Genomic DNA, 13,209 nt, shown 5'->3' with positions numbered 1-13,209 from the left:
GGCTTTATGAGCAACAGTGGTGGTCGTAGTAGCAGAGATGAGCAGTAGAAACAACAACAAATACATAATTCTACTAGAATCCAAAGGTTTACAAGAGTTTTGGTTCCACTATAGAATAGACTACATGGTCTTTTTATGCCTTTGTAGGTTTTTCTGTCACTTTTCTGTCACAGTGTGCTTATTTTTGCTGAGTGATCTTTTTGTAGTCATTTCAAATCTCTTTCTAGTTGTTTTTTTATCTCTTTGTAGACAGTTCACATCGTGTTGTAGCTGTTTTGCATCTTTTTGTATTCATTTTGCAATTGTTTTATGTCTCTGTAGTAGTTTTGAATTTCTTTGCAGCCATTTTGCATTTCCTTGTTGTCATTTTGTGTCGCTTTGTTCCAATTTTGCATCTCTTAGTGTTTGTTTTCTGCCTCTTTGTGGTTGCTTTGTGTTTCTTAATGTCTTTCTTAATATATTTGTATTCGTTTTGTATTTCTTTGCAGCCGTCTCACATCTCTTTGTAGTTATTTTGTGTTTCTTGGTGGCTGTTTAGCATCTATTTGTGATTGCTTGGTTGACTTTCTAACAATAAATGATACCAGTCACATGATGAAGGGGCTGAGTACCCCTGAACCCCAGTAGCCCATCTATGAGTGTGCTGTAGTGCAAGTCATATGAATATTCCTTAAAAGCTGTAGAATGAATTAACTGAATATATGTAAGCTATAATATATGAATCAACTGCTCCATGTACAGCCTATACAGTAACAGCACATACATCTGAAAGATTATCAAAAAGATCAATCTGAATTATAACAGCTGTGATTGATTATGTGATAAATAATAATATAATAAATCCAGAGTCGGTCTTGTTATGATGAAAAGTTTGGCTCCGTTGTGCAGATACAGAAAGCCATTTTGCAGTCTCATAGCAATGTAATGTAATGTTCATTAAAGAAATGGTTGTTTTGCTTGTAGCCTCGCTGGTACCTCCCCGCTCGTCTCACAGCCAACGCCGAGGGGCGCTCACGCTCTTCTCCTCCGACTTTCATGGCCCGACCGCCTTTGGCCGTTCCTTATTGGCTCGTATGACTTTGGGCCCCGCCTTCCTGAAATCGTTCTCTTCTTCCATTGGCTATTGTAAACGTTCGTCGTCAGTGCGTCAAACAGAAAAAAATAAGATTGGTTTCACAGTCAAACTGTCAGGAGTAAAGGAAGCGAGCTGATGGCAACGGCACAAGCCCTCAAGCTACACTGTGAGTTCACGATTAAATGTCTCTAAGTAGTGATGGAAATATGGCCGACACGCTTCCAGTTTTAAACGTTAGCATGAATAACAGCACGGATATTTGGTATTCGTTTCAAACCCAGGCCCTGGAAGACCTGTCCACATAACCGGGACACTTGTTAGCTGAATGCTAACAGCGGCTAACACCAGCTAAATGTGTTGTACACCACTAAAATTAACGGGAGCTAACCACAGTTTCTCCGCTTAATAACGACATAGGGCCATGGAGATTGGTTTTACATACCAACATTACCATTCAGTTGTCTCTTTATTGTGGTTCACGCTTTTATATTGTATCTGCGTTTTCATATTCTGGCATCCCTTCGCTATGTAATTGCACATAACGTTAGTGAATCTGTAACAGTAAAATAGCAATATAACGGTCATAACAGACATCGGTCCTGCCTGAAGCTCAGATTAGCCCTGGTTGCTGCAGGATTAATCTTAAACCAGTTCGACCTGTCAGGCCCACTTCCAGTGGGAACATCAGGTGCTTTTCTCGAGGTAGTTGGCTCCAATTTATTAGTGCAGCTGGGGTGTGTTGTTGTCAGAACATTCACAACAGACACTATATGTATAACACACACACACACACACACACACACACACCCAGAGTAGTGTACAAACATCTTAGCCAATATAAGTAAAGTGAGGCTTTCAAAAATAATGCCATCAATAGCTTTTATTTATCCGTTAATTTCATACAAAGGAATTTAAAAAACAAAAACAAACAAAAAAAAAAACTAAATGAAATCAGTATTTGCTGTGATCCCTCTCTTGCATTTAAAACAGCACCAGTTCTTGTCATTACATCTGCACACAGTTTTTCAGGTACTTGACAGGTAGATTGTTCCAGTATCTTAGAGAAGCTGCCACAGTTGTTCTGTGGATTTAGTCTGTCTCAGGGTCTTCTGTCTTTTCACGTGATCCCAGACTGACTCCATGATGTTGAGATCAATGCTCTGTGGGAGCCACACTTCCTGTTGCAGTTCTTCTTGTCTCTGGTAGTTAGACAACATGATTAGTTTTAGTAGTATGGCCAATCGGACACCCGCTGATGGTGTTGTGTGATGGATAAGAATCTAAACATCTTAAGTGGTCAAAAGTTTTGCTCAGTAGTGTATACATCTTTGTTTTTAAAACAGAAGTTGTATAAGGAAAGCTATTATTGATGATATGTTATAATTTTGTCTATAAGCTGCCAGAAAATAGTGAAAAAATGCCTGTTTTAATTTTCCTCAGCCTAAAGTGTATTTTTGATCTAAATCTATTAGTTGATCTAAATGAATACATGAAATGATCAAGATAAAAAATAGCTGCAGATTCATTTTGTGGTGCTCAGTTATCCTGAGTCACTACTCATTGCACCCACTTTGGGGTCAAATGTGAAGACAGAGTCTAGAAATGACTATTAGCCTTTGAATGGAAGAAAGGAGAGGCTTCTGAGCCTGCCCCAGCAAGCAGTCCTGAGTCAGTGGGTTCAAGTTGGGAGAAAGCGGAAAGAGGTGGAGAGAGCCACAATCACAGGCAGTAATTACTTTACAACTTTACATCAGTACAACTTTTTTGGCTTTAGAACTGTAACAATTAGTTGATTAATTGATTAACAGAAAGTGGATCTGCAACTATTCTGATGTTCAGTGAATCATTAAGTAGTTTTTATCCAAAAAATGACAAACATTCACGGTCCAGCCATGCAAATGTAAAGATTTTCTACAAAACATCACCTTGTGCTTTAGACAGCAGTGATGGAAGTTTTTTACTATTGGCATTTTATAGACAAAATAATTAATCAGTTAATCCAGGAAAAACTCATCAGATTAATAGATAATGAAAAGAACTGTTAGTTGCTCTCCTAATTGGTTTTCATGTTGTTGTTGTTCAACCTAGATTGTGCCAAGGTTAAAATAACGTATGTTTTTCTTGGCTCCTTAAAAGTAGGCATCATGGAGATGTAGGGTTTTCACCCCACAACAGGCTCGTGTAGCATGAAACTGTAGAATGTAAACTGCACGCCCTGTCGCATAAATCCCCAGAGTCCCATAAAAAATAAAGAGGACATGATCTCAGGGTCCAGAGTGGGAGCTATGGGCCTGTTTGTATCCTGAGTAAGCAGGTGTAATAGAAAAGATTAACGGTTACGCTCAAGCCCTGAAACACTAATCCACTTAGCCATGGAAAGAGTTTATTTTGAATCAACCCAGTCCCATCATGGGAGCAAGAATGAGTTTCTGTACCAGGGAGCAGGTAAACATTTTTAAATAGTAATACTTAACAGCCTCAGACTTGACCAGAATGAACCCTGTTTTCTTATTTCCTTTGCCTTAAATACATGTGCACAGACCTCACCAACATCAAGGTGTCATACTTAAATAATATAAATAATATATAATTAAACTGTATATCTTCTTTCACTCGTTTAACAACGCTTCGCAAGAACATCTAACCGGTGGAGGACAGGGTAATACAGAGGCCCTGGGAGCTCATGCACACACAACACACACAACACAACCAAATACACAAACACACTGCAAACACTGACAACACAACCAAATACACAAGCCCACTGTCATGTTGTCAGTATTTGCAGTACGTTTGTGTATTTGCTTGTGTTGTCAGTGTTTGCAGTGTGTTTGTGTATTTGATTGTGCTGTGAGTATTTGCTGTGTGTCTGTGTATTTAGTGGTGTTGTGTGTATTGTGTGTGTATGAGCTCTCAGGGCCTCCGTATTACACTGTCCTCCACCGATTAAATGTTCTTGGGAAGTAATGTTAAAAGAGTGAAAGAGGATATTCCCTAATGATGTTCCCTAAGTTGCAGTGTGTTGAGCTCTCAGGGCCACTGCAGCCTGAGGCTTAACCAAGGAAAGGGCTCTAACTATTTTTTACATTGATTAATATGTTGAATTTAGTCTTGATGAATTGTTGAGTTTATAAAGTGTCGGAAAAACAACAGAAACATTCCCATCACAATGTCCTAGCCCAAGCTGACATCTTCAGATTGCTTGTTTTATTCAACCAAGCCCAAAGACTGTTAATTTCTATCATAGAAGACACTGAAGAAAACCAGGAAGTGTTCTCATTTGAGGAGCTGGAAACAGTTATTCTACCATTTTTGCCTAAAAATGACTTAAATGAATCATTAATTATCAAAATGGTCACTGATCAAGTTTTGGTTTTTTTAACAAATCAATTAATTGACTAATCATTTCAGATCTAGGTTGAAATATTGCCTACATTGTTATAGCTATGTGTGGATCCCAGGAAGATTAGCTGAGCACTGAGTTTTAGGCCATAGGGACTTAAAATAAACAACCAAGATGTGTGGAGGGAACTTGGTCTTATTTGTGTTAACTCAGCTTGAGATCCCCAAAGGCTTTGGACAGTTAAGAGTTTGTTTATTTTCTCATTTGGACCCCATCGAGGCTGCTGATGCTAATAACAATATTTCCCACTGTAAATAATCAACCTTGACCCTTGAGTGACTGTGCCTGATGGTGAAGCGTTTGTTGTTCAGATGGGTGTCTCTTAGCGTGCCAGAGAGTAATGAGTAGTTGTGGTTTGTCTACAGTATGACTTGTCCGCTGCCTGTCCTGTCTCCGCGACTGACTAGTGTTTAGTGGTGATGGAAATGCTGATCAGGGCTGATGCCCCCACTGCAGCAACAGACTGTGGCGTCAGGGTTGAATGTGTAACAGCAGAGTAAGTGCTGGGGGTAATCATTGCTCAAGCACAAGGCCATTTCTGCTTAAAAAGATGGTGTATTGGCTGACATCTGCAGTGCTGCACATGTTGTTCTTCAAATATTACCTGCATAGGCCAGCATAACGAGACTGTACCCTTGAACAAAGATAGGCATTGAAAGGATCCTTTTAGATTCAATTAGTGACCTTATAGATTTAGATTATGATCATGATTGATTTCTCATTCCCTTTTTGATTAAGTATTGGATGTCAAGGATTCATAGAGAATTTTAATTCATTTGTTTCATTGCGTAATCTATATATATTTTAAAGGTATTGCAATATGCCCTTGTCAATAAGTTTGGTAAAATACAGCAGCATATATCATTTCCTTTCCACATATCACGAGTTCCACATGTAAACAAACATGGATGAAGAGTGAACAGCATGTTTTATGATATGGCTATTTTGCAGTGCTGAGACACTGTTATTTTTTCTAATGCGTAACTGCAAATGAATACAACTCAAAACATGAAGCAAGATTACATGAATAATGTTAAATGTTTTGTTCCTCTTGTAGGTGTGTAGGACTCTTGCGTACAAATGGAGGAAAGGACTGTCATCAGATAATTGGAGCTTCAGCCTCCAAGTTGCTGAAAGCTCGTAAGAAACCCAAGCTGGTTATATGAGATGTGAACTTGGTGAATGAAGAATGAGGAACTTGAGCAGCGACGTCACTGCAGAGCACTGACCAGCTCCATAATTTCTCACATATCCTCTTTTGTTTGAGCCGTGCTCATTCTGTCCCATCCTACCTGTCTGCCTCACACACCTACTGGCTCTGCTGTCCAGCCCGGGCAGAGTGGACCTGTCCCTTTCCCCAGGCCTCGTGCCCTCCCCATCGGCGGCCCGCTCCGGCGGTGTGTTGGTGTACGATGGCGCGGTGGGACGCTGAGGGCTGCCGTGGGGGACTGTGATGTCAGAGCCCAACAGCCCGGGCGAGAGCCGGCGTGGCGCTCCCAGATTCTTCGTGGGCTGCGAGGACGATGAGAGCGAGGTCCTGGAGGACAGCATGAGGACAGACATGGAGCTGTATGAGGACGATGAAGACACAGACTCGGTGGGAGACTTTTATCGATCTCCATAACTGCTTTACTATGATTTGTTGCTCCACGTAGATCTCATGCTAGCAGGAGGAACTTTGGTAGAATATTGTATCAAGATTACTAGTAATTGATCACATGCAGATAGTCACCAGTAGCAGGCTTTCAGGTAACACTGGGCACCCTTGCAGCCACAGTGAAAATGAGTATGAACAACTTGAAAAGAATCCTCAATATGGACTGAAGTAACCTAGTTATTGTAAATCAGTGTTCAAATGCAGCAGGTCAGAGCTCAGATTTCTCACCTTCACCTGACCTTATTGTGCTGGTTTCAGTTTTAGTTGGATTTTAGATGAAATTATTTTAAATAGAATGATGGATCACTACATGTAGTCGCCTCCTCCATCCTGCTGCTCTACCCTACAGTGATGTTTTTATGCCATGACAGCCAGGTCAAAGTTCAAGGTCACAAAACTTATTATGACACAATTTAACACAAATGTCTAACAGGATAAATTGATAAAGTGATGACATTTTATATCCAAATGGTCAATTGTCAACTTCACTGTGACATCATAATGTTCTGCAAAAACACTTGTGGCCATAATTCAACACTGTAGGAAAGATTCTGAGCATATGTCCTGTAACTTGGTTGGTTGGCAGAGACGTACAACCACAAGATGGCAATTCTAGTCTTGCTCTGAAGTCTTTGTCTTGCAGGTGAATTTATGTGAAAACACAATTAACGACCTGATTATGCATAAACATGATCAAGCTTTCTAATCCTGTACCAAAATGACATACATGAGGTTTAGTGGAAAGGGTCCTTGAATGGCATGTTTACACACTGAATGCGACTGCCTTATCTAGGAGCCAGTTTAACAGTCTTGTTGTAGTTAAGAGGAAATTGCATATATACTTTGTGCTGACATCCTAGATTAGACTTTAATTGGACTGATAATGTATGCAGTGATGTCACCCCCCCGGATGTGTGTCGATATAGACAGTTTAGCCATTTTTATGTTCAGTTCTTCAGTATGAGGGACAAAGCTGCCTTTGTTATGTATTTCTTTTACGCGCAGACAGATCATTAAATTGTTGCTTTCCTTTCCCTCTCCCCTCCTCAGCCCCCGGAGCGACAGATCGTGGTGGGGATCTGCTGCATGATGAAGAAGTCCAAGTCCAAGCCAATGACCCAGATCCTGGAGAGGCTGTGCAGGTTTGAGTACATCACTGTGGTCATCTTCCCAGAGGACGTCATCCTCAACGAGCCCGTGGACAAATGGCCTCTGTGTGACTGCCTCATCTCCTTCCACTCCAAGGGTACAGCACACAAACACATACATGCACACAGACAGAATGCCAATACACCCACTGTGTTATTTGTGTTTTTTCATTTGTTATGTGTGAAGTAGGTTTGATATGTTTCCTACAGATGTGAGGTCTGTATCTCTTCAGTTTTAAAAAATCTTCCAAAATAAAAGAAAAGAACAGATGCATGTTACTCATTCTGTTTATAGCCTGTGTGATCATGTGGGCCACTTATCAGCCACCCGATCTCTTACATACTAAATGGAGCTTCTGTCTTGTAACACAATGTCAGCATTATGTGCAGTGCAGTTTTATTCTGTCTGCCTCTGTGAGTCTGTCTCAAGTGTTTATGTTTCTTCTAACAATGTCTCATTAGCCATAACTCTGAACTTGAATTCCCCAACAGTATATTGTCTATGAGCTTCATTTATTAAAATGTTTCTCTGCATGTAAACCAGGCTTCCCGCTGGATAAGGCAGTGAGCTATGCCAAACTCAGAAACCCTCTGCTCATCAATGACCTGAACATGCAGTACTACATACAGGACAGGTAATCTTTAAACTTTAAATGTACTATTCGTTGCAATTATGCATGCAAAGCAAAGTGAGGCTTGAAAATATAACGATCATATATTACTTATTTTTTCTTACTTCCTTGTTATTTTATATTATTTTTTAACAGGAGAGAGGTGTATCGGATCCTGCAGGAGGAAGGGATTGATCTACCACGCTATGCTGTGCTGAACCGTGACCCAGATAAGCCAGATGGTCAGTCTGTTATTGATAGTGAATAAGTCACTTCTTATTAATGCAACTTTATACTTTGTAAATTTACATGAAGAAAGGACAATACAATACAGACTGCATTCACTCTATAGCAACAGCCAGAGCCCCTGTCCATGCAGCATCCCAAGGCCGTTAATTTAGGAGTGCATTGGTTTTATTTCAGCTTGTGGATAAATATAGTATCAAATGTGAAGCAGTTGCAAGTGTCCCATACCCAAGTGCTGTGATATGATGGGCCTGGTATTTAAATGCTGTTTTTACACAGTGACATAGAGACAGTCCCTGAACTGATGAGCGATCACATGTTTTATGTCTCTGCCTTCCTTGATGGTTATGGCTGTTGAACAACCAATGAACTTCAAATGGTTCAGAGTGTAGAGCTGCTTCCCAGGGCTCAATAGTAAACCCTGAGGGGTCAAGCATTGTCTCTATAAATTATTGGTGGTACTGAGAAGTGGCTTTCTGTATGTGTGTGTCTCAGAGTGTAACCTGGTGGAAGGGGAGGACCATGTGGAGGTGAACGGAGAGATATTCCAGAAGCCTTTTGTTGAGAAGCCTGTCTGTGCTGAGGACCACAATGTCTACATCTACTACCCCACCTCTGCTGGTGGTGGCAGCCAGCGCCTCTTCAGAAAGGTCCTTTCTTTGACTGTTTCAGTCTATAAGTCCTGAGCATAACACTTCTCCAGCTGAAAGATCCACTGCAAGTTAGAATGAAACAGGAAACTAACTGCAAAATGTTAAAATTGTTCTGTCAACGCCAGCTAACTGTTGCTGTGACAACCACTTTCAATGACCTTTTTAGTAATGCATAGTTGTAAATGCTTTCATTCCAAATTATGGTTTTGACTCATTAACTTAGATCTGAATTTGCTTTAAGACTCAAGCAACCCTGTTCCCTTTCAAAGTGCCCTTGTGTGTCTGAAGTAACAGCACTCATGTTATATTTGGAAAGTGTTACAGGCCCAGGGCTGTTCTTGACATTTTGAATGTGCACCTTCCTTTTATCTGTTGGTAATAATGGCAACTGTTAATCAACTGAACTGACTAAAGCAAACCTGCAGCACTTAATAGCTTCTCTTGTGATGATATATGAATCTGTTGCTGTGCCAGAGAAAGAGCATTATAATAAATCAGGCACACGGTTGTCAAACACAGAGCTGCAGCCTTTAAATCAGACTGTGATGGTGCTTCTGCTCTGTGACTTGTGTAGATTGGGAGTCGGAGCAGCGTGTACTCTCCAGAGAGCAGTGTGAGGAAGACGGGCTCTTACATCTATGAAGAGTTCATGCCAACAGATGGCACTGATGTTAAGGTAGAGTATTAATTATTTTCAAAGGAAATCACTGTGACTAATATCTGAGATGGATTATGACGCACTTGAAAGGACCATAATGAATTTATGTGGCTCTGGAGTCAGCTGTCTGAATTATCAGTTGAAATGATTAACAACTGTGTTAGAGAATGTCTGGTTCTTTCCTAAAAAGACGAAGTTACAAGCTCGTGTACATAAACGAAGTGGGAGGAACTGTGACTGTGAATCCCACTCCCATGCATTTCATCAAGAAACATCCAATCACTGAGCTTAAAATTTTGTTTTGTTCTAATATCAGACATTCAATGTAGCTTTTGAATTAACTCAGCACCAATGCAAAAAAAAAACAAAACAAAAACACGTGATTTCTTAGAAACAAAGTTCAAATAATTAAAACTAGTGACCATAGCATAAACCTATATGGTTGCGACTGTATCTGAGAGAGTTTTATGTTTCATTGTTGAATAACATTAAGGATATGGTTTAAAGAAAAATTTGATATTGTAATACAGTCAGTGACACTTCAGAATCAACTTTAAAAATAAGAGTGATTGAGTGGATGTCTGGTGGTCTCAGGTTTACACTGTGGGGCCAGACTATGCTCATGCTGAAGCCCGGAAGTCTCCAGCTCTGGATGGGAAGGTGGAAAGAGACAGCGAGGGCAAGGAGGTCCGCTACCCCGTCATGCTCTCAGCCATGGAGAAACTGGTAGCCCGTAAAGTTTGCTTAGCATTCAAGGTAAATGTGGTTTGTCTCATTTGACTTATTCTTCCATTGTGGACTGATACTGTTTCACATCGTCTCCTCATCACTGACAGAAATGCCTCCTCTCTTCTCCCTTCAATGCAGCAAACTGTTTGTGGCTTCGACCTTCTCCGAGCCAATGGACACTCCTATGTGTGTGATGTCAATGGTTTCAGTTTCGTGAAGAACTCAATGAAGTACTATGACGACTGTGCCAAGATCCTTGGGTACCATATTCAGTTTTTGTCATTTCTTGTCCACTGGACCATTTTCTCCTGAGCTTGTTGTGGTTAATTGATCATTGATTGATATTTTTTGTCTCTTCATGGCTCTTCAGGAACATTGTGATGCGTGAGCTGGCTCCACAGTTTCAGATTCCTTGGTCCATCCCTACGGAGGCAGAGGACATCCCCATTGTTCCCACCACTTCAGGGACCATGTGAGTCACTACAGGAGAAAGACAAAAAAACAGATGAAAATTTTTGCAATGGTGTGTCTCTGTGTCTCAAACTATGTCATATTGGGTCCTTGAATTATAGAGAATTGAATCAGATGTGGAAAGTAATTTAAAACTACTTAAATTTGATATTTGCACATATCAGGAAGTTGAGTCTTAAATTTTTGAATTTAATGAAATTCATCTGAACACTAAAACAGCCTCCTTCTCAAAAATGTAGCTGTTAAATTAAGCTATTGCAAAGGACACTCCAAACCTGAAGCAAAGAGTCTGGTTAGTGTGGCAGCTCTCTGTGTTCTGCTCTTGCAAAATGCACCCATTTTATTTGTCTTGCACTGATTTATTAAAATGGTTTAAATTGTCCCTGATCATTGTCATAAACAGTGTAGAAAAATATTGTATGACCACAAGAATATTTGTAAATGTGTTTGTTGTTTTAAAATTTGTGTTATTTCAATTTTATTGGAGGAAGAGTCCATCAATGAGATATGTGTTTGTCAAAAAACAAAACAACTAAACCTCTAACAAGGAAACTGATTCTCCTCAAACTTGCACCTCAGGATGGAGCTGCGCTGTGTCATTGCTGTCATCCGACATGGAGACAGAACGCCTAAACAGAAGATGAAGATGGAAGTTCGCAACCCCATGTATGTTATCTATGTTATTGCCCTCCTTTTCACTGCTATGGCAGATTAAAGACTTTTGATTAACGTTGAGTTATTCTCCGATTCAGGTTCTTTGATCTGTTTGAAAAATATGGAGGATACAAAACGGGGAAACTGAAGCTGAAGAAGCCAAAACAACTGCAGGTAACAAAAAGTCTGACATAGGTATGATTGAGTTGGTTTTAACTTGTCTGTGTGTGAACATCTGTAACGTTTCTGACAACCTGTTGCTCTGAACCTCAACAGGAGGTGCTGGACATCACACGGCAGTTGTTAGCAGAACTAGGACAGCACAATGACTGCGAGATAGAGGAGAAGAAGTCCAAACTGGAGCAGCTGAAGACTGTTCTGGAAATGTAAGTGGTTAGGAAACTGGGTCACTTTATTAACCATCAGTCCCCCATCTAATATCCAGCTTATTCATTTCTGGGTCATCTCAGCAAATTGTTTCAAACCATCATGGTAAAAATTAATTACAGGTTTTTTAATTTTCATACTGGTGGTTTAACAACTCTTAAAACCAAGCACCAACTCCAAAAAGTATTTAAAAAAAAAAAAAAGTCAGGTAAATGACTATAAAGCTCAGCCTTCTTTTTGATTGTTGTGGTTTGGACAGTGTTTGTATTTGGCTTCCTGCAATGGTAATGAAAAACCAGTCTTTAAAAGGTCACCATCTGCTAAACAAAACTGCAGGAGCATTTGATTTGTTGTGGCTGCTGTGTGTGTCCTGTAAACAGCCTCCACACACAGAAATTAGATCATCACGAGTGTCAGAGGAGTCTTCAGTCATGTGTTCTTAAAAAGACTTCACAGCTGAATGAGGCAGATCATTGTATTTTGCTGCACATGCTTGTCTTGTTTCTACAGTAATCAAAACCATATCGTTAGTAGTCATAGACAGGTAATGGCCTGTCTTAACTTTACAAAGGCACAATCAGAAATGCAGGCAATTTAATTCATAAATAGCTTTTTTAATGATTCCAGATTTGTTTCATTTTCTAATGCTAATAAAGGTATGGTCACTTCTCGGGAATCAACAGAAAAGTGCAACTAACTTACCTGCCCCATGGGCAGCCCAAGACCTCCAGTGAGGAAGAAGGTAGGAAGACATAAAGGCAATGTTTTCACAGTAATATTTTGCCAAGCTCAAGCTGGCCAAAAAACTAAAGTGACTATTGACGGCCTTCCTCTGGATTTGGTTTGCAGACACACGTAAGGAGGGCCCATCTCTGCTGCTGGTTCTGAAGTGGGGGGGGGAGTTGACGCCTGCTGGCAGAGTGCAGGCTGAGGAGCTGGGAAGGGCCTTCCGCTGTATGTACCCCGGAGGACAAGGTGAGACACAGAGTATTTTCCTGCCTAAACAATGCCATGTAGTATTTCATTCCTCAGGCTGTTCGCTGCCAGCTGCCTGTTTAGGATCATATTGGTATTATATTATATTGGTGTGTGTGTCATGGTAAAACATGGTCCTGGAGACACCTACTGTAGAGGGAACCACCACAGAGTTTTTGAGTGCTGCTGTTTACATGTCTGGACACATTTTGTCACGAGCTTCACAGCTTTAAAGATACAGTCATGAAACTTTACAGGTGTGTACTTGACATCAAAATGAGGACTGACTTCAAAGATGGGTCTAGTCCGACCCCTGACTGCTCAGTACTAATGTAATAATGTGGTAATAACTGAGTACTCATAGGTCTGAACATCAACATGTAAACAGGCATTGAGCAGAAAGGTTTTAAGCAAAGAAACATCAACATATACCAACCACCAGCTCCTGTTACTAAGAGGCTCTGGCCTCATATTTAAGAGGCTTTGAGTTGCTTATTTTGCCACCACACTGAACAGCCACTGATCCATACAAGGCCAGAGTA

General features: G+C 40.4%; 1 protein-coding gene across 4 annotated transcripts in view; it reads left to right on the top strand.

The window, feature by feature from the left end:
- The first annotated feature begins 1,120 nt into the window (after positions 1-1,120).
- ppip5k1a (diphosphoinositol pentakisphosphate kinase 1a) overlaps positions 1,121-13,209 on the top strand; it is a 31,729-nt gene continuing 19,640 nt past the window's right edge. For 3 of the 4 annotated variants that reach the window (XM_071489644.1, XM_071489641.1, XM_071489642.1), the window contains exons 1-14: positions 5,787-6,075; positions 7,186-7,381; positions 7,828-7,918; positions 8,051-8,136; positions 8,636-8,790; positions 9,368-9,469; positions 10,046-10,207; positions 10,319-10,440; positions 10,551-10,652; positions 11,231-11,317; positions 11,404-11,479; positions 11,582-11,691; positions 12,349-12,434; positions 12,542-12,667. In XM_071489644.1, the coding sequence (XP_071345745.1) occupies positions 5,932-6,075; positions 7,186-7,381; positions 7,828-7,918; positions 8,051-8,136; positions 8,636-8,790; positions 9,368-9,469; positions 10,046-10,207; positions 10,319-10,440; positions 10,551-10,652; positions 11,231-11,317; positions 11,404-11,479; positions 11,582-11,691; positions 12,349-12,434; positions 12,542-12,667 (1,645 nt within the window). In that variant the 5' untranslated portion in view covers positions 5,787-5,931. Of the gene's footprint in view, positions 1,242-5,535; positions 6,076-7,185; positions 7,382-7,827; positions 7,919-8,050; positions 8,137-8,635; positions 8,791-9,367; positions 9,470-10,045; positions 10,208-10,318; positions 10,441-10,550; positions 10,653-11,230; positions 11,318-11,403; positions 11,480-11,581; positions 11,692-12,348; positions 12,435-12,541; positions 12,668-13,209 lie in introns of those variants that run through there. The other variant, XM_071489643.1, reaches the window with a different exon arrangement.

This window comes from Trachinotus anak, unplaced genomic scaffold (genome assembly GCF_046630095.1).
Source record: "Trachinotus anak isolate AG129_WGS33_773 ecotype Australia unplaced genomic scaffold, CSIRO_AGI_Tana_v1 ptg000011l, whole genome shotgun sequence".
In the NCBI taxonomy this organism is placed as follows: domain Eukaryota; kingdom Metazoa; phylum Chordata; class Actinopteri; order Carangiformes; family Carangidae; genus Trachinotus; species Trachinotus anak.
Note: the sequence above shows the minus strand (reverse complement) of the source record. Positions and strands in the feature narration are given on the sequence as shown.